The sequence below is a fragment of the Aulostomus chinensis genome, chromosome 11, assembly GCF_037954235.1.
Source record: "Aulostomus chinensis isolate RoL2024-O1b breed Wild chromosome 11, RoL_Achi_v1.0, whole genome shotgun sequence".
Classification (NCBI taxonomy): Eukaryota; Metazoa; Chordata; class Actinopteri; order Syngnathiformes; family Aulostomidae; genus Aulostomus; species Aulostomus chinensis.
This window is the reverse complement of record NC_141330.1, coordinates 3954790-3980925: the sequence shown is the minus strand read 5'-3', so window position 1 is coordinate 3980925 and position 26136 is coordinate 3954790. Positions and strand designations below refer to the sequence as shown.

The 26136-nt window shown below is 43.5% G+C and overlaps 1 protein-coding gene across 12 annotated transcripts in view; it reads right to left on the bottom strand.

Moving 5' to 3' along the window:
• The window catches only part of satb1b (SATB homeobox 1b), a 68892-nt gene that overhangs the window by 27376 nt on the left and 15380 nt on the right, over window positions 1-26136 (bottom strand). For 6 of the 12 annotated variants that reach the window (XR_015118497.1, XR_015118498.1, XM_086217787.1 and 3 more), the window contains 8 exons: window positions 23512-23688; window positions 21521-21647; window positions 18741-18794; window positions 16692-16815; window positions 8668-8779; window positions 7499-7576; window positions 3679-4178; window positions 814-1026 (listed from right to left, as the gene is read on the bottom strand). Coding sequence is in view for 10 of the 12 variants with exons in the window: in XM_086217787.1 (XP_086073913.1) it covers window positions 814-1026; window positions 3679-4178; window positions 7499-7576; window positions 8668-8779; window positions 16692-16815; window positions 18741-18794; window positions 21521-21647; window positions 23512-23688 (1385 nt within the window). In the remaining 2 variants the exon portion in view is untranslated. The remainder of the gene's footprint in view (window positions 1-813; window positions 1027-3678; window positions 4179-7498; window positions 7577-8667; window positions 8780-16691; window positions 16816-18740; window positions 18795-21520; window positions 21648-23511; window positions 23689-26136) is intronic. The other 6 variants (XM_086217789.1, XM_086217790.1, XM_086217793.1 and 3 more) reach the window with 6 other exon arrangements.

Genomic DNA, 26136 nt, shown 5'->3' with positions numbered 1-26136 from the left:
AGGAATTTTTGTTCCCCAAATCTCAATCTGACAAAGCAAATACTTTTGGTTCACGACTGATACTCTAAACACAGAATCTACATAAAAGGCTCTCCTCGTGGCTGATGGGTATCCCTCAAAAACATCTGCAACTGATCCCAGATGTGATTCATCTACTTGGGTGTTTCCTGCTGCTTCTGTTAATAATAACAGGGCAAATACTGGTCATGTCATTCTTATCATCAAATTCATATGTATGATGTAGAGAAACATTTCCACGTCCCCTCTTCGTGATCGACGTTATGAAAGTGAATAAAATAATGTAAACATATAAACCAGGACACATTAATCCAGTGCTGCAGTGGTGCTACAACAATTGATGGGTTAAACCATAAGCACTATAAATCAATTCCTGTGCTACGGCGGCATCTATAGCACCTTGATGGATAAGTATAAATCTGCCTTTACCCCTTGACTTCTCCATTCTAATGCTATAATGCTAATGCTATGCCCGCGCTATAAAACCAATGCCTTTGTGCATTAAGGTTTATTACCTCCACCAAGGAGGTTACGTTCTCACCAGCGTCTGTTGGTTTGTTTGTCTGGTTGCGAGCAGGATTACACAAAAATTGCTGGGTCCATTTACACAGGATTTGGTGGAGGAGTGTCGCTCGCATCAGGGCACAACCAACCCATTCAGGAAATGTTTCAGGATATATTACATGAACCTTGGTGGAGGGCTGTGCACGACAGTTTCAATTTCTGATAATAAGTTAACATAGGTTCCAAACGACATAAAGGTAGGGTTACAGAGAGGAATATTATCTGTGTTACCTGTACAGGCCGGCTAGGCGGCGTGCTAATAAGCGGCGCGGAGCCCATGGCGGAGGCGGCTGTCAGGCTACGTTCCCTCTCCTCCTGGTAAATGCGGTCGCGCTCAGCCTCTGGCAGCTGCAGAAAGTTCTGCATTGCACGCAGGTTGACCAGAAGCGACTGGGAAGCTGTCTTTGGGTCTTCCTCCTTGCGTAGGATCTCAGACAGCAAGCCCTGCATGGTGGGTGGGAGGAGAGAGGGAGAAACCAATGAGGAGATGAAGAGGAATCATTGAAGGGATGAAATAAGAACAATCATATACAGAGGACTGTAGAGCAGCCATAAGTGTGGCGACTAGGACCATTAAGATGTGACGTTTTCGTACCAGTGAGAGAGCCTTCTTTAAGTCCTTGAACAGTGAGAACTCCCTTTAACTACTGTCCTCGTAAAGAAAACTTCTCCATAACTTCAGGATTCTCTACACAGCTTAAAAATAAAGTTTTACCAGTTCATAGCACTTCATAAGTGATCATCGATGGAACCAAAACTACTTTATTAGCACATCTGCATAGATTTTAAAGGTATTAAACATGGTTACGTGTAGTGCAGCAAATCGTGGACAAATTCTCAGACCCATATGTTGCTCTGGATAAGAGCCGCAGCGACACGCCTGGAATGTGAAAGTCTTGTAGAGCGGGCAATCAGTGTATCCTCTGTTTACTTTTCAATAGCGCTCAATTCCATCATTATGAGACAGTGATGACTCCATTATCAGAGACGTGTGATTGGGCCTTTTCATCAGCTCTTGGCCACACACTGTGCAAACCACCGCTCCGCTTCTCTCGCCATCAATAGGTGTGATTTGGTAATAAAACAAGGTGATGGAGAAAACATGCTCCATTTTTTTTATCTATCTATTCATTTTTTGTACATGTGAGTCAAATGAGTAAAGCTGCGAATATCTGCTGGTGTTTGCCTACTAAAAGTATACAGCCAATGTGTGTCACAGGGGCCAGAGAAGCTGAGGAGATGGTGCTGTCACCAGAGATAGAGTGTCCCTGAGCAACGAACCCCAACTTGCCTCCCATCAGCTGGTAGGACCGCCGCCATCAGTGTTAGCACCATGATTCTATGACAAAAAAACTTTACAAACTGCATGACAGACCAGCATGGCCCCTATACTTTTTAATCATTAATCCTTTTCACCATGTGCATCATCTAAATGATGTCAACACTGGTACTTTCTATGAATTTAAAAACACCGATATCCCGCTGTTGCTGCACAGTCTGACAGCTGCAGCGCATGGAGGAAGTGTGTGTATGACACTGGTGCCTTCCGGAAAAGTTCAGCAATTTTGAGAGGAGTGGGGAGTGGAGGTGGAGGGCTCACAACAAAAGATGCTAGCTGCAGTGCATTTTCTCGAGGTGGCGGCACACGCCCACTCCTCCTTGGAAGCGACTGACAAAAAAAAAAAAAGGTACAACGCTCACAAAAAAACTCTATGCGGACACGGGTCCTAAAGAAGAACTCCCTATAAGAATCCAGGGGGGTCTGCGGTATCCAGGCAAGAATGGCACACAGTGAAGTGTGTGTGAATATACGTAATATAAATCCACACATACACACTTTCGGCTCCTCCCCTCTGATTCCTCAGACCCGCCTCCTCCTGCATTGACAGCAGCTCCTTCATGTCACTGCTCAACACCCCAGTTCTTTTATTAGCACAGACCGGAAAGACACATCTAATAAATAATCCTCCAAAGACAAACTCTCCAAAGGCACATTGGGCTAATTTCTCATATCAGCCACAGATAAGAGTGTTTGTGTGGGAGCGTGTTATTCTACACAAAAACACCACCGTAGGATTCTACAAGGTGGAGGGAGGAGGCTGTATATTCGGACTCGAAAAGATTCATATCAGCTCCTGCTGCAGACGGTACATCTTAAATACATTATAACTGCCCGGGTTTGTGTGTGTGTGTGTGTGTGCGTGTGTTCATCTTCATGTGTGTGTGTGTGTGTGTGTGTGTGTGTGTGTAAGGCCTCTGATGATGAAGTGAAACCACATATTTTGGCAGGGAGAGTACGCACACAAGAAGCAAGCTTGAATCTCTCACGTGGCAGGTTGCCATCTGTCCTGAAGTACAGTAAAGGTGCTCGATTACTGGAGCGAATGAGAATTATGAATGAGATATGATGTGAAAATAAACTGGTTCAAAAAACAAAAAAACAACAACGACGACAACAAAACTTTCCTTTTGAAAGAACACATTGATTAGGACATTTTTAGATGGGGAGAGATCATTGTTCAATGAGGTAAAGCAATGAGGAGGAGGGCTGTTTGATTTGACTGGCAGAGAGGTGGAATTACTGGGAAATATCAGGATGAGGTGTGTGATTGTTAGTTAGCTTCTGTAACTTTCGTGCGGCTGCATTTATAACCACCACCAAAGATGCTGTGTCTTGCAGGAAGCAGCAGTTTTCTAGGAAGTTCAAGCAGCCCTTTTAATGGGATCTTAAAATGATACTGTTTGCACTCCAAACTATTTATTACCTTGTGAAAACCAGGGTCAGGTGGAGGCATAAAATTTAAGATAAAAAAGTGGAATTATATTAAAAATCTTCAAACACCATTAAATATTGTAGCAAATGCTGATGCTTTAGATGACTACACCATTTTTGCTATCTCCATGACAAATGTGACCTCCATTATAATTTACTTTGTTCTGAGTGCTGCACCAAAAGGAGCAGCAAGGGTACAAAGCAACTCATAAAAGCTAGAAATGAAGTTGTAATTTTAATGCTGACAAGAATTTTGACACTGACAGCAACTGACTTGGTAAGACAGGTCCGTCTGGTTCGAGCCTCCTGTCTTCCTTCCTCACCTGGGTTCTGTTGAAGGCCACACGGGCAAAGACGGCCTGTGAGATGCCGGCCCGCTTCAGCTCGTCCCTGACCCACTGGTAGATCTCAGAGGACACCTCAGTGTTAGAGGGCAGCTGTGTCTCCAGGGGCTTGGAGTGGGAGCTACGGTTGACGGGTGGGTGGTTGAGGTACTGCTGCGACAGAGACTGCTGCGCTAGCAGCCGGTTCACTGCGTACTGCTGGTTGAGGATCTGTGCCATTACAAGCTGCTGGTTAACCAGCTGGGGACTGATTGGCGTGGACACGAGACCTGGGTGGTGTAGACCAGGAAGCTGAGGCTGCCGGCCGCCGGACTGGCCACCGTGTGGTGGTGGAGCGTGAGGCAGTGGGGGCACCGGTGAGGAGGGAGTCTGCTCTGCTGTGCTGCCAGGAATGGGCTGCTGCTGTTGGGAGAAGCCCAGGTGGTTGTGGTTGTGGTTGGAGCCTGGCGGAGAGAGGTCGGACAGGCTGTCCATCTCAGCTGCAGGAAGGGGACAGAGACAAGATCAAATACTGGGTTATTTATCTAGTCTGGGGGAGGAAGCTGTTGCTTCTGAAGAATAAATATCTCACATGCTGGAGAATCTTTAAGAAGCATTCAAGATCTCAAAATCATGAAAATCAGTTTAACATCATTTTAGCCATTGTCTCTAATCAGAAGGAATAAAACAGATCCACTCTCCATCAGATCAACTCAGCACATAATCATATTTTCGAGCCTAAACTGCTAACAAATGAGATACAGTATCTTAGTGTACATGTGTTTTTCCTAACCAGTGCCCTGTGCCAGACCCCTCCTCTCTGATTGGAAATGACACAGCTGGTCAGCCAATGACCGGCTGAAAAAATTAAAGAGATAGAAACTCAGATAAAAGGGCCTCATTGTGTTTGACCTGTGCCTTCCTCAACCCATGCTTTTGAAATTAAGTTCAGAATGCTTGTGGCCTCATCATGTGGGGGAAAAAAAAATCTTAGAGAAACAGTGGAGTGTGTGTGCTTGTGAAGGTACAGGAATTATGTGTATGTGCTTGTGTGTCTGTTTAGAGCAGATGATAAATTTCATTCACTTGATGCATCCTTAATTCTGAAATAAGGAACACAAGCTAGCCAATATGACAGTTTTAGGGGAGGATGGCCTAAGTATAAACCTGGCTCAGTCTAGGAAACAGTTTACAACCTGGGAAATGTCCTTGTTGGAAGGCATCAAGACAGACAGAAAAAAAAAAAAGGAATTTTGGAGAATTTTGCAGCATCTTTTGGTTTTAACTCCATAATGGCTACTAGGGAATATTCTAAGACAGGTTTAAATTATATGCTTAGAGGATGAAAACTGTGATTTAACATTCAAAGTACTACCCACAGTGACATGAATGAGTATTTGGAGCAGCTGAATTTTTCAGGTTTAGCCTGTCTTTAAGGAATATACATATGGTAAGGCTTTTTCCACAGCGCGAATGAGGGGGCAGCATTTAAGAATTCATACGGATGGCAACATTAACACCTTAGAAGTGCGGCCTCCACATTCCACAGAAAAGCATCGTATGGGATTGTGAAAAGCATAAATTGCTGTTATGGTTAGGAGGGGAAGGGGAGGGGGCGTGGGGGGGGGGGGGTCTTGAACAAGATGAATGTTTCAGCAGATGAAAGATTAAGCACATGGATGTTTTCCAAAAATACCCACAATAATAGTGTGTTTCAGCTGGCTGTTTCTTAACTGTCAGCAAGCACAAAACACCCGGCCAAGACGGGTCTATTGAGTGTTTGTTGAAAACAAATGATGTGGGGGGAAAAAAACAAAACAAAAAAAATCTTGGTAATAATCACATCTCTTCCCATAATCCCTGGCATTCCCTGGCTCTGATGGTATGGCATGCCTATTTGCTCGTGTGTGAGTGTGTGTGTGTATGTGTGTGCGTGCATATGCTTGCTCGCACATACTGCTGGGGGGCATGCTCACAACACACAAACACACAGGCACACGAAGGCATTTCCATGCAAATTGAAAAGAGAAGGGGTGACAGAAGAGCATGGCAGGCCCTGGGAGAAAAAGGCTGCCACAGAAGCGGGAGTCCTCGTGTGGAATCCTGCCACAAAAGAGCCCCGGATTAAACACACAATGGGAATGGGATGTGGGCTGAGGGAGGGAGGGAGTGTGTGTGTGCCACTGCGAGTGAGGGAGACAGCGCGAATGAGAAAGAGAGACATACAAAGTGACCCAACTCTCTCTCTCCTGTGCTGGTTTCCCTTTACGAGCGCTGCCGTGTCAAAAGAAGAGGCGCCGTATTTGCTGGCGGCTGCTCACACCACTTCAGCTAGCAGAGAAGTTGAGTAGCCTGCCAGTACCTGTGACCAGGTACTTGTTCCCCTTGACTTCAGGCTCAAACTGCTTGCTGAACATGGCGTGGTGAAGTAAATGCAGAGTCACATATGACGGCACTGCCAAAGCACAAAGAGGAGACCACGACACTTGTCTAGCCTTCAAACTTGGCTTTTCACCAGCTTTTCTTGCCATTTGTGGCAATGAACAGCAGACAGCAGCCCGTCATGAATATTGAGGTCGGGGAAGGTGCCGCAAGCATGTGACGGACACCTGAGGTGTGTGTGCCAAGGAATGATATCTGGGGTTTGACGTGTGGGTGCTCGACTGTGTGTGTGAGCTGGAGATTTTATCTCTGCCTCTGTGTGCGTACACATTAGTGGTTTTGTTCTTATCAAGCCCCGGTGTTTTTATAGAGAATGATACAAGCAAACCAGTAAAATGAAGAGTTAACATATATTAACTCAACACAGTGAAGAGAAAATTGATTTTTCATGTATTCTTCTTGTTAATCAACTTAATATTGAAGATCTAACCAGGAGCCCCAGTTGAAAGATGAACTATGCAAAATGCACAGTGAGTATTTTAAGAGTATGATTGTGATTATGAGTATGATTGCAAGTTAAAAAGAGTGAATACAGGATTGTCTGAAATTCCAATACTGAGTGAGATAAAGGTGATAAGTATTTATTTAATTTCAGCTTCTTTTTTTTTTTAAATGGATTTACAGCGGTATTTGGTTTTGGGATAAAGATTAAGATTGGAAATTGACTGAGGCAAACGAGTCATTTAACGCTGGGTATTCATTTACTTACTGAATAATTCTATTCACAAAGTCACACTATGAAAGCAAACAGAAGCTCTCTGTGAGGTAAACTTTTGGGGTTTTTTTCTGGTTCAAATCCAGCTGAAATGGCATTTTGAGAGTCCTGAGATGATGAACCGTGATCTAATTTTGAGTTAAACAGGACAGAAAGGTGCTGAAAAATGAGTGTATCGAGAGAAGAAGAAGAAGAAGAAGAAGAAGAAGAAGAAAACGACATGCATAATCGGGAGCGATCTCCACTTTCCTCACCATGAATGATAATCACTTATAAAACACACACAGGAAATACTACCAGGAAACTCTTGCGAGATCTCCATTCATCACAAATGTACTGTTCATTTTATATTAATGAAAATATTTTGCAATAAGCAAATTGTCCTGATTGAAATAATTTTGAGCAAACGTGCCTCTAACGGTGGTATTTTGGGTGGACAAAACAGAATTGGAGGTCACAAATGGCCAACGATCCACTGACCTGCCAGTTTAGCTGTGACTATAGCTAGCTAGTGTTGTTAGCTAGCAAAGGTCTACTAGCTTGAGATACAATATTTAGTTTTAAAGAAAGTGTGTGTGTGTGTGTGTGTGTGTGTGTGTGTGTGTGTGTGTGTGTGTGTGTGTGTGTGTGTGTGTGTGTGCTTGTGCCCATGATATGACATACCTAGTGCATTGGCACGCGGGCTCTCACGGAGGACGCACGTCCCCAGGTAGCCCTCCAGCTGGGAGGGTTGGCGCATGCCTGCACATTCGAATGGCAGGGCAACACAAACACACACACACACACACACACACACACACACACACACACACACACACACACAACATCATCACAAACACACAGAGAATACAATGAAGAGTGGAGAGGAAAGAAAAATAAGAGTTACTGGTAAGATACTTCTCTCCCACTCCACCTCAGCATTTACTAAACCAGCATCAGTAAGAGCAGACAAACAGCTGCTGCAACCCCACTTCTGGAGAACAATTATTACAAAAATGTGCGTGAGTAGGAGTGTGCAAGGGAATACACAAGCACGGCAGGTCTCATATACGTTATGTTCCAAGCACAGAGAAAGGAAGAAAAAAAAATGACATCAGATAAGATATGATCACAAAACATGCTATTTACATGGAGGCTGTGAAAACATTTTGATACAATATCTCATCTGTCATCACAGCGAGCAGCAGCAGCACACAGGCAGAGAACAAAGATTGTTGAACAGATTGTTAAGGCTAATATCTTAGCATTGCTCTGCCTTATGAGTGTTGTTCTTTTTAATCAAAAGACATAAAAATATATCGGAATTCCATCTTTAGTCCGGGTGCTACTTGTATTATATAATCTCATCACCTGCTGGGTCAAAGGGGATTTTTTTTTTTTTTAGATAATATAAAACATGTGTTGTTACAGAGTTGATAAGAAAATCTAATTGAATTTGAGACTAGGCGGTGGCCGGGTGAAGTCATCACTGCCTTTTGTCCATGGAAAAATAAAGCATTATTACTTGCACACAAACAAAAAAAATAAATAAAATAGCCAGAGGCTTGAATGTGACTATAGCATTAGCAATACAGCAATAGTGAATAAATCAAAGATAACAGTCTTCAACTGCTAAACTGTGCGGAGTAATCTTGAATTATTAGATAACAAGATAAAAATGTATTTCTGCTTCGTGCAACAGCAGGAAGACAAAGAGACGGATAGTTAGAGAACATATTGTATTGGTGACTAGTGTGTGTGTGAGTGTGTGCGTGTGTGTGTTTGCGAGTGTGTGTGAGTGGAAAGAGACAAAAGTGTGAGCGCCATACTTTGCGCCCCTCCGTTTTGCTTACCCATCATATCTTTTGTCTTCTTGAAATGTTTATACCAGCGCCCAAATTCCTGACACTTCGCCGCCGACACATTTGCATAGTAAGTGCTGTTCACAATGGAGGAAATCATACTCTGAAAGAGAGAGATTGATTGAGAGAGGGGGAGAGAGAATGATAAAGAGACTTTAGATTCTCATTGTGGAAAATGCAGACATAATATTAAAGCTTGTGAAACATGCAGTAACACTGTAGCTTGTCAAAACAAATAAAAGATAGGGACACAGTAAAACCCAGCACTAAAAAAACTCCAAAGTATCAGACATGCAGGAATTTGGATCTCGTCTACGAAAGGTAACACACATTAAATCAAACAAGGCTTTATCTATTCTTTTTTATCAAATGCCATTGAGTTTGTCTGAACGTTGTTTTTTTATTTCAGAGTGGGTAATTATAAGGCCAACTGAGCTCTACGTCTGTTGAAATCAACACAAAAGACATTTACCTTCAAATGGAAAGCTTATTTAATAGCATCTGGGGAGTCGGGCGATGTAAACAGATAAACCTCTTTTATTTCTCCGCTCTTTATTTATACAATCTGTTAAAGACAACGACTTCAAGCAGTTCGAGGGCCACGCTGAGCATGTCGTTCTCCACTGCTTGTATGCTCCCTTCTCTCTCTTTACAATTGACTCTTTGCCCTCTCCACATTTACTTCAGCCCTCCTCCTTCGCTGGAGAAAAACAAAGAGGCGAGATTTCTCTTCCCTTACAGTTTCATTAAAATGAATGTTTTAACACCTTGCTGGCCTCAGGGTGAATAGCAAGGTTGGCGCAGGAGAAATTGTTTTTGATTGTTATAAATATTCAAAGGAACCAAACCATCTGTTTTCAAATTACAGGTATACCATCTTTATCATTTTCTATAATATATGCGCTTGGAGGATGTGGAGAGCAGCATGGGACTTCGAGCACTATGAACTGGTACGCGGCAATTCAGGTTTCTCAGCTCCTCAGCAGTAAAGGAGGTTGAACAGTGAGAGCTGGACCACCAGAGAGGACGATCGCTGACCTCCTGACCCTTCAAACGCAGCGCCATACACCTTACACTCTCACTGTGTCCACACAGGAGTGGCAGTCATGTGATAAACAGATATGTGACTAGTCACTGTGTACTGGACTGCAATGCTACCAAAACACAGGTGACACTTCACACTGTGCTTGACTGTACACTAAATCTGAACAGACTTTCCAGGTCAAAAAAAGCAAAGCAGCGGTTGATGAAATGATCCCAAAATATCACCGCAGCAACGCTACGTCTCTCGTGAACAGCACCAATACCAGTTTCAGTGTCTCCCGTCTACATTGTACACATTTCATCACAGGTTAAAAGTGTCTGTGCTACAACTTTCCATTGTCTTGGACACGCCAGCACCGTTTGACTCTCAGCACAGTTGTCATATCTTCGCATGTGCAGTCAAACAACAAATGTGTTGTACATGTTTGTATTTACCGGTACTTGGTATCGGATCAAAACCATTATTGCAACTCTCTTAAGCAAAACCAATGCCCAAGTGCCTCGAATCTGAAATCATTCTAATGACCAGTAGGGTCAGCCGTTGCAAAGTCAGTCAGTACAGAAACCTGTCGCACCGTTTACAGTGCGTTCCAGTTGGTAATACCGCACCGCTGTAATGGTTCCCCGTCTATATAAAAATTTATATCTACATGTGGAAAAAAGGCCCGCTGGATCTACTCAAGCTGGATGCCAACAACACTGGTGTTGTTTGGTTCTGTGTAAACAAGCAAAAGCATCATAATGGCGGTACTGACGACAGTCTGTCTGAAAAATGTCTCATTCTTGCTGGCCTATCTCTTCTTTCTCTCCAATAGAAAAACAGAAAAATGGGTGATAAAGCAGCGTATGCATGTCTGTCTGCCCGTCTCAGTCACAACAACCCATTGCTCCTCTCCAGTTCTACTGTTTGGTCCCAACACTGTAAAACTCAAGCTGAGAAAAAAATCCAAACTTGCAGCAACCAAAAGGCCAAACTCAAGGCTTCAAAAACCAGTGGGTGACCCAAGAGAGGCTCCATCCACTTGCGTTATCCAGTTTGTGGCTTGAACAGATCCCGTATAGACAGTGACTGCTCTGTTGACAGGCTGTTTAAGCTCTGCAGCATGTTTAGTCATTGGGTAACACGTGTCCAAACACCACCAGGTAGCACAAATTCAAGCAATATTCTTGGGAGTACAGACATATTTAAAGAGGGTTTGCTGGTGTTTGAATTAAAGCTTATCGTGATGCCTTCAATTCCAAAAGGTATCAAGATGAATCACTGAACTTTTTTTTTACCGATGACATCACGGGAGTTTATACTGTAAAGGCAGAGGCGTTCAAAGACATTGGCTTTGCTAGCAAGATAAAAAAAAAAACAATACAATGCTGAGAAAGAGTTGAGCTGTTGTGTTGACACTCTTTCATTCAAAAGGTTGCTGGAGCACAAATCAAGTACAACCACTTACTAGAAACATGACAATCAACATACCTGCCTTACCACGTTCTGTCAAATGTTCACACACTCTGCCACACCCATTCAACTGCTTATCATTGGAAGACAAATGTTGGAGATAGAGAAGGAGTCACGCTGATGACTGCAGCTGGGTGTGAATTCCTGCCAGCCGTGATGGTGTGCATCATGATGGCGTCATGATGAGAAACTCTGAATTTGTTACAGTGTAACAAAGCAGCCTTTTGTAGATATTTTGAAAAGCCTCCTTTCAATGAAACCCCAGAGAGAGTTCAGGTTCATGTTAGGAAGTCAAATGCTCGTTTAAAGAATCATACATTGATGCATGAACAAATCCCTTATTTTCCAATCAGAGGGACCCAGGAATGAGGCCTAAAAACCAGGAAAGTAAGTTAGCATTGTTTGACGTCCGGTTCCCTCATCTCAAAGCCAGAGGGTTCTGACAGTGGGGTTTCAGTTTAAATACCTGAAACAAGACCTGTGGCGCACACAAGCTTTTAATATTTCAACTAGAGATGCATCGATACACGTAAACTGATGCCAAAACTCTGTTTTCTTGAGTATTGTCATTATTACTGCTGTTGTTCTGAAAGTAATTAAACAGCACAGCCCTTATTATCAAAAGAGCAGAAGCTCTACACAAATACATTGAATATAAATGCATTCAAAAGCAATGTCCTCATGGTGTTCATGATCGAGGTCAAGCTATGGAGTGGAACCTGGATCAGCACCCCTGCACTACATCCCATCTCCAATTCTTACTTTTAGTTCTAAAGTGTAAAATGCAACAGTCATCAGCTGATTTGATGTGTCATAAAACGTAAGCTACATGGTGACTGAACGAGGCTACAGAGGTGCTCAAGCACTTTATTGATATCCCAAATAACTTCTTCAAAATAAATCTTGTAAGGTTAAAGATGTGACTCCTGTTGATGTCTGGCTGAACATTTGAGATGATTATTAATAGATCACTTGGTAGAGCAGTGCAAAGATCCATGTGAAACTCCCGTATCTGAAGGAAGGAGAAGTCTCCTCGAAGTTGGAGGGATAATGAACTCCTCTCCTCCTGCCTGCCATGTTTTATTTACAGTATATCTGGGCTACGGCAGCTCCAGGCAACAAACAAGAGGCCCACAGAAGACAGTGTGGCTTTCTCTCTCTCTCCTTCCAACCTTTTCTCTCTGTCTTTTTCTCCCTCTCTCTCTTTCTCCGCCATCTTTGACACAGATGTTCTAATAAACGCTCCTCATTAATCAGCCCTTTCCCTCAATACATCACTCTACCTCTCACAGGGGGCCCTGCCTGTGCGCGTGTGTATGTGTGTGAACAAAACAATGCACACACACACACACACACCTATACTCACTCGCTCTCTGTCACACACACAGGCATACACACTAAGTGAAATCAAGCAGATAACCAGACCCTCTGCTGCCACTGCGGTGCCAGCAGGAGGGCTGTGCTACGGCTTGTCAACAGGTAGCGTGGCTCAGTGTGTGCGTGCGTGTGTGTGCATGAGCGCATGTGTGGACCCTTTAAGTGATAGCCATCTGCAGCACAGAGAGCTTATCAGCAAGACCAGGAAGTAGCACTGGGCTACTATCGGTCCCCAACATCTACTCCACTCCCCATCAAGGGAGACAGGAAGAGAGAAGGACAGACTGTATGTTTGTGCGTGCTGGTGCACATGTCAGTGTGTGTGTGTGTGGGTGTGTGCGCGTGTGTGTGTGCGTGTAAGAAAAAGGCAGGTAATGTAGGCACCCAGCTGCCAGCATCAAGAGTTAGTTGCAGACTGGCAAGAACACACAAAGTTTAACTCCTGCAGATAAATAAGGCTACCACACTCCCACCCACCCAGACACACACACACACACACACACACACACACACACACACACAGAGTATAGGAGGAATAAAGCACAACACTGTGTCTTGACTCTTGCCAAAATCCAGCAGCTCAATTAAGGAATATACATATATTCTGTAAATCTACACATACATGTATATATTCATCTTATGGCAGCCGAGGTGATGAAGGCCTGCATGGAGGTTTTTTTATGACTATTTGCTGCTACGCAACACAGCAGCTGGTGCATCATGGGCCGTGTGAGCAGGGGGTGGGCAAGAAGAGGCGGTGGTGGCAATAGGAAGGGTGGAGTGATGTGTGTGTGTGTGTGTGTGTGGGGGGATCTCATTTGTTGCCATAGTTTCTGTTAACATGGTCAAGGGGGTTGCTATCTTAGAGAAAAAAAGTCAGATTGAATGAGGCAAAGCCAGGAATTTTATTTTGAAAAACCAGCAGCTGCTATGAAACTTCAATCGTGATTCATACATCTGTGCATATCTGTGCATCTGAATCTAAAGCTCTGACAGACTGACAACGGCCACAAGTAAATACGTGAGTTTCCTCATTCCATTTATAGGCAGGACAGCAAAAGCATGACTCGCAACTGCAAAAGAACTGCTCTTAATGTTTGACAAGACCTCGAACAAAAGCAGTTCACAACACACACCCCCCTGCAGCACTGCCCTCCCTGCCCTGCTCCCCTCCTTCCCCCTTGTTCAGAGGTGGGCTAATTCTCTTTCAGTCACTCGCTGTGATTCTCATCTGTTAACCTCTCCTTTCAGCCTGGGATTACACTGCAGAACATCAAGGAAACACTAATCCTAAAAAGGTGCCAATCGTCTGTACTGACCCTGCAACGCCCCCTTCTCCTACCCATTCTACCTTAAACATTTCCTGGATTCTGTCACGAAGGTGGTGACATCACAGGCCAGCGGCTCCATGTAAAGATAGAATCTAAGAACGTTCCTTAAATGTGACAACCACTCTCATAAAGCAGAGGGGTTTAGCAAGATTATGCTTTATGAGCGTTGCAGGTCACATGACACCCCGCAGAGTAGCAGATGTCAAACGCCACCGTGGCAGCCATGTTTGAAGAGGGCAGGTATAGACACATGTAGATAACCAGGCTATGTACTGTAGTAACATGGCAAAGCTGGCAGGCTCTCTTTATGACTCCTGGCACTGAATACTTATAAATTCTTTAACTATTTTAAAGGTTGCTGAAACAACAACAAAAGAGAAATGGAAAACATACAAAGTAAATGAATGAATAAAATGTACCGAAAAGGAAAAAAAAAAACACAAAAAAAACATAACAAGTCAGAGGATTAAAACTAAGCTAAGGACACAACATTGTAGCAGGATATCACAAAAAAGAACAGACAGATTTGGATAAAACCTGGTGGGAAGATCTGGATCACATTGTAGATTCTGGATCCTGAAGACTGTTCTAGACCATGAGCAGAAAATTGCTGGCAGCCATATTTTTCTGGACACGTCTAAGATGAATTTCAATCAAATTCTTTGAGCCAATGTAAAGCGGTTACAACATTTCTGCTTCGTCTTTCAAAAATTGTCTGGACCACATTAAATTCAACCAATCATTATTAGCATCAAGCTCATGCAGATGATATGGATCTCGCTCTGGATCAGAGGAACATGTCTCAACAGATTCTGAGGATACTATTGTCATATTCTAGAGGATGACTCTCTGAACGCCATCCAAATACGTTTTGAATGGTCGCTAGTAGTTTTTGCTCTGTTATATTCTACCAGTGACACATTTCCAAGATTTCATTTCAACTGTTTATGGTTTGACACTTTTTATGCTGTGGTGCCATGCAAAAGAAGGAAAGGAAAAGGATGGAACTATACTACATTTCAGGCGAGGAAAAATAAATGGACTTGCGATGTTCTGATGCGTGACAACGCAAAGAAAAACATGCACACGAGGGTGAGTGGTGAAACGACAAATGCTGATGCTTCCAGACGACGTCAATAAAGGTTTTATAGAGAGAAAATGACGGGAATCATCTGACTACCTCAACCAAACTGAACCTCGATGGCAGATTTTGGATTGACAGGCTAAGACGCCACTCTTCGCCTGTCATTATAACATCGACTGAGAGAGTACCTTTGGGTAGAATGGTGTTGGTCCCAGCAGACGTCCAGAAGCTTGATGAATCTACGCTGAGGGACACTGAAGCTATTCTGACAGCTCCTGCTGGTCTCACACATTATTGAGACACTTGATGTTGTTGTTGTTTTTTTCCTTTAATTTGTCACTGATCTATAGCTTCCACTGGAATTTATGATGGCTGACAAGATTGTGTGCTTGTGTCAGTAAAGGGATTATGCTTTTAAGATCAATTTAATGTCATTTGGAGCTGATTTTAAGTCAGTTTAAGTACAGAAAGAACGACATTAATTCGGTTCAAGACATTTTTCTGGGCCTTCTTTCATCCTCTAAGGACAGCTAAAACAATCTTCAGTTTAATTTGAGGCTGGTGTGTAGGTGCAAAAACGAAAGTGTGTGTCTGAGGAGGAGTGTGTTTGCCTGTGTGTGAGATCCACAGCACTAGTGTGTGGTCTCTTCTGAGCCGTCTTCACATATGGACCGTAAACAGGGTGATTACCAGACTGGGCTGGGCTCCGCCTGAACGCCACCCAGGGACTCTTTACATCATCAGCGCACTGCTCATGCCCAGCTAAACACACAAACACACACACATGCTGGTAAAGCATCCGCTCACACTCTAACACACACACACACACACACAGCACAAATGAGGGTCTCCAGGTGACCATACGGTGGCCTGGGAGGAGAGCTGGCTTCGTACAGGAGGCGCATACGCTTGGATTTAAACACACAAACATGCAAAACACAAATAAAATGTTCAGCTGCACATCCTGTACGTTGATATACATTTCATGAATGTTCTCAAACGAGCACACAAAGAAGCACACATATCTCCCTGCACTGTCACACACACACACAAACACGCACGCACACACACTCTCTCTCTCTCTCTCTCTCTCTCTCTCCCTTGGCCCCTGTGAGAGATATACTGCCATTTCATTCCATTCACTCCAGAGCTGCCTCCATGATATACTGACTACAGTGCCTGTTAATACAATATCTGCGCCAGAGCTTTCTCCCCGACCTCCCAGTTGACAAAAAAAAGAAAAAAGGCAGAATATAACACCTCACATGTGAATGTACATATCTTTAGTCTGATGTAATGAAATGTTGAGAATGAACTAAATGAAAAACAGAACAAAAACAATCCAGACTGTTCTGGGTTTGTGCCAATGTTTATCTAACAATAACCCTACATTCATCAACACCTCTCCTTTTTGGCTGCATACAAGTTTGTGTGAGTGTGTGTGTGTGTGTGTGTGTGTGTGTGTGGTGACAATGATACAACAAAAAAATCATATGCCAAATACAGGACAATAGATATTGATTTGGATTTTCTATGCCGATTCTCTTTCCCACTTGACCAAACTCAGGGCATTTGATAAGGAGAGGATAAAAGACGAGGGTGGTATTTGTTTGGTTGTGTAGAATGGAAGCAAGGGGGTGGGGGGTGGGTGTTCTTATTTTTCTTTTTCTTTCTTTTTAAATTTATAATTTTTTTTTTGTTGAATAAGCAGACTGGGCTTCAGCACCTGTGATAAGGGACATTCTTTAGCCAGAGAGCTCTGATTCATGTCTTTGAGTAACTCCTTGAGGGCGTTTCTTACTGTAGAGTGGCTCCATTGCTCGGGTGGCAGGTCCTCCAGCTTAGGACAACTGTGGAGAGAGAGAGAGAGAGGAGACATATGGGGGGGGGGGGGGGATAGGGAGCGAGGTAGGAATAGATAGGGATACAGATGGAGAGGGGGGAGAGAAAGAGAGAGAGAGGGGTGAGGGGAGAGCATGAGAAACAATTCAGATGGAGAAGAGGCAGAGATAGAGAGGATAGCACCGATGGTATCTTGAATGAAATTATACAATTAGACAAGCCACAAATTCAGCAACACAATATCCAAATGATTTAATCTTCATCTAAATGTTGGACATTTCTCTGATATCGGGGGCAAAATGATAATAACGACTATCTTTTCATTGGGCAAATAAATTTGACCTGAACAACGAGCAGCACCTTGATAAAGGTATTTCAACACCCAGAAAGGCTTTCTGTTGCAAATGGACTGATTTGAAAAATGACTACGTCCAATGTTCTAGCTTGTATCAAAGCATATGCAGAGCTGCAACCAACAGCTTTTATTTTTATAAATTAAAATTACTGCCATTACTATTGTTATCCAACTGATGGTCTCATCTATAACCCAAAATAGACGGAAAAGACTCAACCAACCAGAGACGAAAATAACATCTGAATATTGTTTGTTTTCTGTTAAACTGATGGCCAAAAGCCCAAAGTCGTGTCACATTAACAATTATGAAAAAAACAACAACAACAGAGAAATATAACAAGCTGCACCCAATGAATGAGATGAATTTCAAAGATTACAAAAATTAAAAAAAGTAACTTCAAACCAAATTGTTCACTGACTGATAAGCCGTTTCAACGTCAATTGAGTAATCCGTCAACAACTGACTGATATGATGGTGACGGAACCAAGAACCAGAATTATTGAGTTATCATTAATCAATGCCGGCGTGGTTTTTCTCGTAGCTGCTTCTTACAGGACAATGATGTCATGTGTCTACGCAGGTGAAAAAGATGAGGAGTGTTGTGATTTAGCATGTTGTCAGCAGACACGCATGATTTCTTTCGCTGGGAGGGGGCAACTATTTGGCGAGCCCACGGTTTGGGTTTGTTTTGAACATTAATGGGAAGAAATGCAAAACGGAAGCAAAACGCAGACACACGGAACAGAAATGAACGAATGAAATGAAAATATAAGATAACAGACACATTTTGCATGTTGCTGTCATGTATGGTCGCCACTGCACTGAAGCCTGCAGGGTGGAGCTCACAAGCTGTCTGTGTCTGAGAAGCGAATACCGACTGTCACTTTTGTTTCCCTGAGGAACCACAAAAACTGCAATTCACTTGCCAGTTGAACCTCGGGTTGAACAGTTTGGTTTTTAATGGTCGTGGTCTACATGCCTGGTTACTATACTGTGTTCAGACTTAGAGATGGTTAAAAAAAAAGCATGCATGCAGGCCCCCCCCCCCCAAATAATTAGGAATCAATAAAAGAATTGGGCTAATAACATTCATAGCATCAGTAAAGTATTATCAATTTGCCTCCCTAATGTAGGAACAGATAACTCCACCCAAAACAGAGGAGTTTAAAACAGGGCTGCACTACTAGTCAACCTTATTCAATATATGTGGAGATGGATTGTCAGTTCCAGTGGAACAAGCAGATAGACTGAGCGGTGAAGACAGAGAGAGGAAACCAGAGAGAAGGAGAGCTCAACACACACCGGCCCCCGCTCATTTTTTCTGCTGCAAGCGCCCCTCCAAGACAGACAGATTTCATTTGGCGCATCAAGCAGATGCATCTGGAGATTGCTCGCGCTCTCTCTCTCTTTCTCGCTCTCTGCCTGCCTCTCCCTTGTTCATATTCTCCCTCTCTCTTCCTTTCTCTCTCTCCTGATTGTTCTGATTAGTTAATTACTTTATACAACACATCTGCTGGATTGATGCATGAATTATACATCAGCTGCATGTGGCGACTATTATTTCGTGTTACTTCTACCTTCCTGGCTCGTTGTGCTCAGCGAAACAATTTAAGGTGTTACTGGCTAGATATCTGCGGCAGTCAGGGCGGACGGGCAAGAGGGGGTGGGGGTTGAGGGGATGGTGGGGCGGAGAGAGAAAAGGGGAAGAACAAATACAGAACAATAACAATACTGACAAAAATGTGCAGTGAAATCAAAATAGACAGTGAATAGATTAGCCATTAGCTGTGGCTACACCTGAGAACATGAGAAATATGTGGCATAAATGAGCTGCCCAGTTCACTCTGGATAACATATGTTCCATGTGTCTCACATTGCACAAATCACTAAATTACTTTTCATTAAACCTGCCTTGACACTTGACAAGTGAGAGATAAGAGATTGAGCGAGGGGTGATGAGTGTATGAGACATTGTGTTTGTGTGTGTGTGTGTGTGTGTGTGTGTGTGTGTGTGTGTGTGTGTGTGTTCGTGCGTGCGTGCGTACGTGCGAGTGTCCATAAATCTGTCAGTTGGCGAGTTGGAAGCATTACGAGTGAGGAGATAACAGGGAGAGTGGAACAGAAAAGGATGCGTTCAATGGTCAAGGCTAACATCTGCTTGTAGGGAAACACACAGCCTTACACATGCACAGACACACACAGACACACAGACACACACACACAATGGATTTTCTGGAACACCTTAAACTGCTACAGCAGCTAGGAAGCCTCTAGGGAGAAGGAAGCGAACAAGAGGAGGGAAGGAGGGAGAGGAGGTAGTGGAGAGAGACAGCTATCCATGCATTCAAGGCTAGCATGCTAGAAATAAACACAACCTTCTGTATTCGGACTGGTGGACATGTTCACATCAGTCTCTGTGTGAGTGCTTTGTTGGTGAAGGTGGGTGGGAGGAGACAGAGGGAGATGGGTACAAGAAGGAAGAGCAAGGAAGAGTGAGGTAGAAAAAGAGTCAGAAGACATCTCCAGAGGGTTACAGAACACTGGGTTAGCGTGCAGCTGGCACAAGTTCAACACCAGCACCACTAGCCTGTTCTGTGTGTCTGAGTGTGTGTGTTTGCGTCCATGCCTATAAATGCTTGTGTACTTTCACTGTGTGTATAAATACATCAGAACTTCACACCTACAGCGTAGCATTTAGCATACAACATGGTGGCTGATGGCAGAAGACAGCCAGCAGTCGTCCGTCTAAGAGGGATTTAGGTTGTTGGTGTTCTTAATTACATGCTATGCAGATTTCACTTAAAATAGTCTGTGCAGCCAGGTACTATTCCAGGTGGACAACCTTGCATTCATCTGCTGCAGAGTCATTTTTAGCCCTGCAGTCCCTCGATGCCTGCCACATTCATTTTTTTTTAAATGACAAGACCTACAGCAGTCCCTTGGAAAAATAACTGCTGCTGTATAATTATATTACCAATCCAGAAATGATTACAAGATACACTAGCTTGCCAATTTATTAGGTACAGTTAGAAGAAACTAGAGCAGTATAATAAAACAGCCCTGCAGCAAAGCCTCCCTTAGCATGTTTTGTTCTTACAGAGCTGTTGATGTATATGTTGATGGTTGTTTGGGAGGCTGTAATTTGCGATGCTGTTAAACTGAGTTATGCTGAGGACGAGTTCCGAATATTTTGCGAAGCCTTGTTCCCTGACATGGAAAGGACAAAATATTACCTGTCAGTTTAACCTGGCACAGTTCAACAGAACCCCTAATTACAGCCTCCAAAATGACCTTCAAAATAAAGCAGCTTCTCTCAATCAGATTTAATAAAACTAGGGTTGTTTTGGGGTCAAAATGTCAATATCAATGAGAAGAAGAGCGAGGCTGAGAGCAAAGGCGGTTCTAGGATTTCTAAACCGGGGGGGCAGAGTAATGCCTGAAGGTGGTCATAATTAATTTGACTGTTTTTCACCACAACCTTAGCTCAGCCCGATGTTCAAGCACAGTCAAGTGTCTCGGTAGACACAAACGTGCTGTGCTGCAGCAAGCTAAGAGCCTACGACGTTTGTGACAGCCAATCAAAACAAAGGAAGGGAACGGGCAGGTTTGCTTTCTTTAGTCATTGAACTGTCATTTAGTCTTCAAACCATTTCTGAAAGACTTGTCAAGTCTAAGTGCCACTTTCTATACATGTAAATATTTGATTTGATGAGGTAGACCACCAAATTAGCCAAATAAAATGATTAAAATTGCCACACACTAAAAAAAACACAGCCAATTCCAGATATATTCATCCCACTGCTCAGCGCTAAACTGAAAATTATTATGCTCACGAAGCAAGAATTTATGGCAGGGCCGCTGTATTCTACTGCATAACCTCAGAATTTATCAGCACTTAATAAACGGGCAAGTTCGAGTATCACTCATCACATGGACGGTGGCGACTGTACTCTCCTCAGCTGGTTGACTTGACGGATCTGATGCTTTAGCAGGTTGGACTTGGATCGTCCCAGTATCAAACAGAGCCGTCCCATTTCCATGAGAAGACTGATCGATTGTTTGTGCGAGATTAATTACAGATGTGTGTGTGTGTGTGTGTGTGTGTGTGTGTGTGTGTGTGTGTGTGTGTGTGTGTGTGTGTGTGTTATGCAGGATTTCTGTTGGGACACTGTACATCTGAGGGGGGGCTGGGCTTGTAAAAAGTAATTTTATATACACATTTTGGATTTTTACACACGATGTTGAAGCGCTCAATGAACAAGTCTGTCTGACTAGTGTGTGTGTGTGTGTGTGTGTGTATGTGAGTGTGTGTGTGTGTACGTGAGTGTGTGTACGTGAGTGTGTGTGTGTGTCTAACCTGTGCAGCTGGATCTTAAGCGTGACCACGTGGTAGACGTCCTGCAGCATGTCGGCCACTGTGGCGTCCGGTGCGTCTGTCACATATGACAGGGGAATGGGATTCCACTTCCCCACCTGAATCATACCTGAATGATTCAATATGCACAAAAACACACAAACAGACATGAATAAAAGAAATTTGCACGGATAGGAGCACACAAAAGAATAGGATGGAGGCATAGAAAGATAAAAAGAAAAAGAAGATCAGTTCATCTTGGCCTCTTTGCTAGCTGCCATTAAACTACACAAAATACAATTACTTCAAAGCGCTAACTCATGTACATAAATAAAGCCACAGGTAGATACTAAATAAGTATTTTGGTGCCTTCAACACTTTTTATATGACATACTTGTTACTGAAATCAAAACAACCATGTGGAAGTATCTCCTGAGACTGGCTTAAAAAAAACCCACCCAGCAGGAGGTGAGGAGCAAAGCTGCTTGTGGGAGATGTGAACTAGGATATGTGTGTGTATGTGTGTTTGTTTGTGTGAGAGTGTGTGCATGATGGACAGGCTGTAATAAAAGAGCATTCTATGGCACCTTGAAACAACCACCCTTGGCCTGCGTGTGCGCGGGTGCAATTATTGGACCCTTTCCTCCACCTGCCCCTCACCTCCCTTTGATTCACTGAGTGTGTGTGTGTGCGTGTGTGTGTTTGTGTAACTCAAGCCAGTTTCAGGGACACAAACCAGACTTCAGGCCAGTTGATATGTGACAAAAGTTGTCTCTGATCTGACCTCTTTTCAGCATCACAAAATGAATTAGTTCAAACTTGAAAATCATTTACTGTTTCAGCCCTCATTACTGGAAGTACACGATGAAACTAGGGTTGGGTCAGTGTCGTCGTCCATCACCAGTGGTTGACAGTCATCGTCCACAGAGCCCTCAAAAATTGTGATTTAAAAGCCTTCAGTATTGGAGGAGATTTGTTCTGCTTCTGACTTTTGAGAGAAAAAGACGCTGCTGGTCATTGCATTAATGTTACGTCTCCTCATCTTGTTTATTTTCTTCTCATTAAACTGCTCAGTTGGTTGGACCGCTTGGTTGCATCAGCAGCAGCGTTTCCTCTGTGCAGGTTCACTGCTTGTGTGCGTCTTTCAACCAAGCAGCTGTTGTTTTTAGCTTAGCGTCTTCAGTATAGAGAGCGAGCTAACTTTTTTTCAAGTTTAAACACAACTAAGTTACAAACATGTCAAGTTGTGACAAAGAGCTGTTTAACCTGGTTGGAGGATGAATGTAGGACGCTGGCCTAGCAGCGACTGCCTGGGCTGAGTGAGACAGGTGGGTGCTGTGGGAGCAAGAGGGAACTACAGCTGGGAAGCTCTGTTCTGTTCTTATCACCATGACATTGGGCCCCTCCCACTACATGGGCTATGCTGGTCTGCTTACTCATGACTTTCCCGCCATGTCTGTTCACATGTTGCTACATTGTAGGAGCTGTTAGTGATAGCAGAATCAATGAGCTCAGACATTATCAATGTTTTTATAGAACATATAAGCCTTTAGATATATTTCTTTAGCGGACAGACCTGGGGGTAAATGCCTCCAACATGTCGACTAGCAAAAACCTGTGTCATTCTCATCCCTAGAAAGCCCCGCACAACCAACACAAGTAGGTTTGTGTGCGTGAGTGTGTGCGTGTGTATGTGTGCGTGTGTGTGACCTCTGGATAGAGACTTGAGCATCTCCTGTCTGGGATCAGTGTCAGGATGTTTTACTGTGGCTTCAGATCTGCTGGCGGTCGGCTATTACGGTAGCTATGGTGTGTAGCTTGTGTGTGTGTGCGTGTGTGTGTGTGTGTGTGTGTGTGTTTGAATGTGTGCACCAGTAACAGCATGTCAGAAATCACTGCAAAGCGGACGTTAATGAGCATTAGAGGGATAAAGCAAGACAAGGAGAGGAAGGAAGAGATGATGAGGGGAGCTCGCGAGGGACATCTGCGGTTACCTTTGGCCTGGGCCGCCGAGCTGTGGGAGTAACCCAGCGACAGCAGGGCCATCTCGATGAGCTGATTGAAGAGCATGTCCTTACGCACCAGGACAAACTCAGCGTGCTCCTCCTTGCTGTCAAAATCCATGGGATTCTCGTAGTGCTCGACCACACAGAACACGGGCAGCATGTTGCCTGAGGACACGGAGAAAGACACAGTGAGAGGGTGCGCGTTTCTCCACATGCAAACTTTGACCTTCAGTTTTGTGTGTTTGCAGAGATTAATATTTAGTGCTGATGATTAAGTTACATGGAGGTTGAGTGCCGAGGGATTATGAGTGAGAGACTACGTTGCTGCTAAGTGGAACTTCTGGAGAGAAGGGTGAAGCATTTTTCTTCTTTTATTGGCCAATTTCTGTCTAAACCATCACCTCTCTGTCTCAGCGCCAAACTCTCAACGTGAGGAATCAAACACTCCTGAGGTGCACAATAACCTGCAAACTATCACAGGCTGAAGCTGTTTTACCTCTTTAATACTCTTGTAATTTTACTGATCTTCCTCCTGAGTTTTCAAAGATGCTTTTTGCACCTGTAATCCCATTTTAAAAAGCTTTATGATTAACTGTCGGAGGATTCTTTCCTGCTGGCTTTTTGTTTTGAGCCGAGGTTTACAGATGATATAATATAAAGAGATTTTATATTATGGCTTTCAATGACTAGTATGAGTTGCGCGTGTTCAATGAGCAAATGTGTATTTTATAGATGCGAATAAATGTGAGGCAGCCACAAATATCCTTTCATATGTACGTCCAATTTTAGCACGATAAAATGTTTATTCATTGTCAAAAGTGCTGGGATCACCTAAGCCTAAATCATCTTCACAGCCTGAGCCACCTCTGCACCCGGAGGTTTACTGGTCCGTGCCAACAGTGGCTCCGCTGTTAGCTGCAGTGAGCGGTCCTTGTTCAAAGACCGCTGAATGTTCAAAGGATCCACTGTGCAAATATAACTGAATATGCCATTTTTGCAAAAAAAACCCATTCCTCAAATGTAAAGACTTAAGATCACGGGGACAACTTGGACCTTTGAATTCTCAATCTGCAGGGGAAAAAGCATAAATTCTGAATAAGTGTGTGTGAAGAGCGCATCTGTACTACACCGTTAAGTCCGGATGCACTGATATAACAGTTGGAATTGGTATCAGCCAACATAGGTCTTGTAGGCTACCAATCGGCTGAGAGGCAAACAAGATGCCCTCACAGGTGGCGGTGGCCAGTGTGGTTATGTGAAAAGTTTTATTGAAGTTCAGGAAATGAACCGGGTTGAACTGTCCTCCTTTAAAGATGGCGTGATGAATAATAAAATACTACAGTAGTTGAGGTACTTCTATTAGCAATACACGATACAATTGGCATGTCATCAGTGTCAGCAGGTAGTTTTGTGAGGTTTTTTTTTTCCAAACACACCAATATATATCTTTCATTCAGATCTGGTATCAACTAGTTTTAACTCAGATAACATCGGCATCAATAAATTTCAGCTTCGTTGGACATCAGCATAAACCCCTAATGCATTCTATTTTATGATTTTTTGGGGGCTCCATAAAGGGGGAAGTAAAGATCAACTAAAACAACGTAAACAAACATCACCCAAGTATTATTTTAAACATCTGCAACAATATTAGCTCACAATCGATGCGGCTCTTCCATATACGAGGTGCCCCGCTGCCCTACTTTCTCTCTCTGTGTATTCGCACAATTGTCACCTGGACACAGTTCTGTACATTTATTGTCCTTGGCAATTAAAATGATTCACATTCTAATATTTTCCAATCCCAGGCATTCCAGAAGATGCACACACTCTGGCAAAACAATCAATAAGCCAACAGATGCCAGGGAATGTGCTGAAAGAGCTGCTTTTCTCCTCCCCTGATTTTAATAGATAAAGATCTAACAATAAAGACTGCTGTGTAGGTTCATTTGGGGGATCAATACTGGCTTTGTTTCCAGGGAGCCCACAGAGGGCTGCGGTAAATATTGTTTCGGGCTCGGACACAATGCCCACTGTGGGCCCTTTGCGAAGCCTCCGCGGTGGACAGCCCGCCTCCCTCTGCAGCTTCACCCTCTACTTGGGAAGAAACTAAATGAGAGTGGGAGAGGAGGGAGAGCGACAAGGAGGCTCGGAGGAATAAATGTTGTAGGAGGCCAAGGGAAGCCAAGATGATGAAGGTGAAAAATTAGGCTCTCTCAGCTGGAGTGCCACACGTAGATTAAAGAGGAATGGCCCATCCGAGGACACTCACGCAGCTACATTCCAAGAGTTCCTAAACTAAAGCAGCCAAACAAACAAACAGACAAGTTTCTGCTGCCAAGTGCTATTACAATTCAGAACCTGCAGGATTTCAAAACTAATTTCTAACCCACTGGAAAAAACAATTATAAAAAGGTCCATTTTTCGGATTGCTTTGCCCGTCTTGTTTTTCACTAGATGACACCAGTTATATTAAAAAGCTATGTCATAATCTTAAAGTAAAGCCTCTCTTTAAACAGCAATGGCTCTTAAAGGACTGAAACTTCCCCTTAACAAACAAATGTCGGAGCAGGAGGGCGACGTTTGGAGCAAGGAGCAGCGACACGGCGCCAC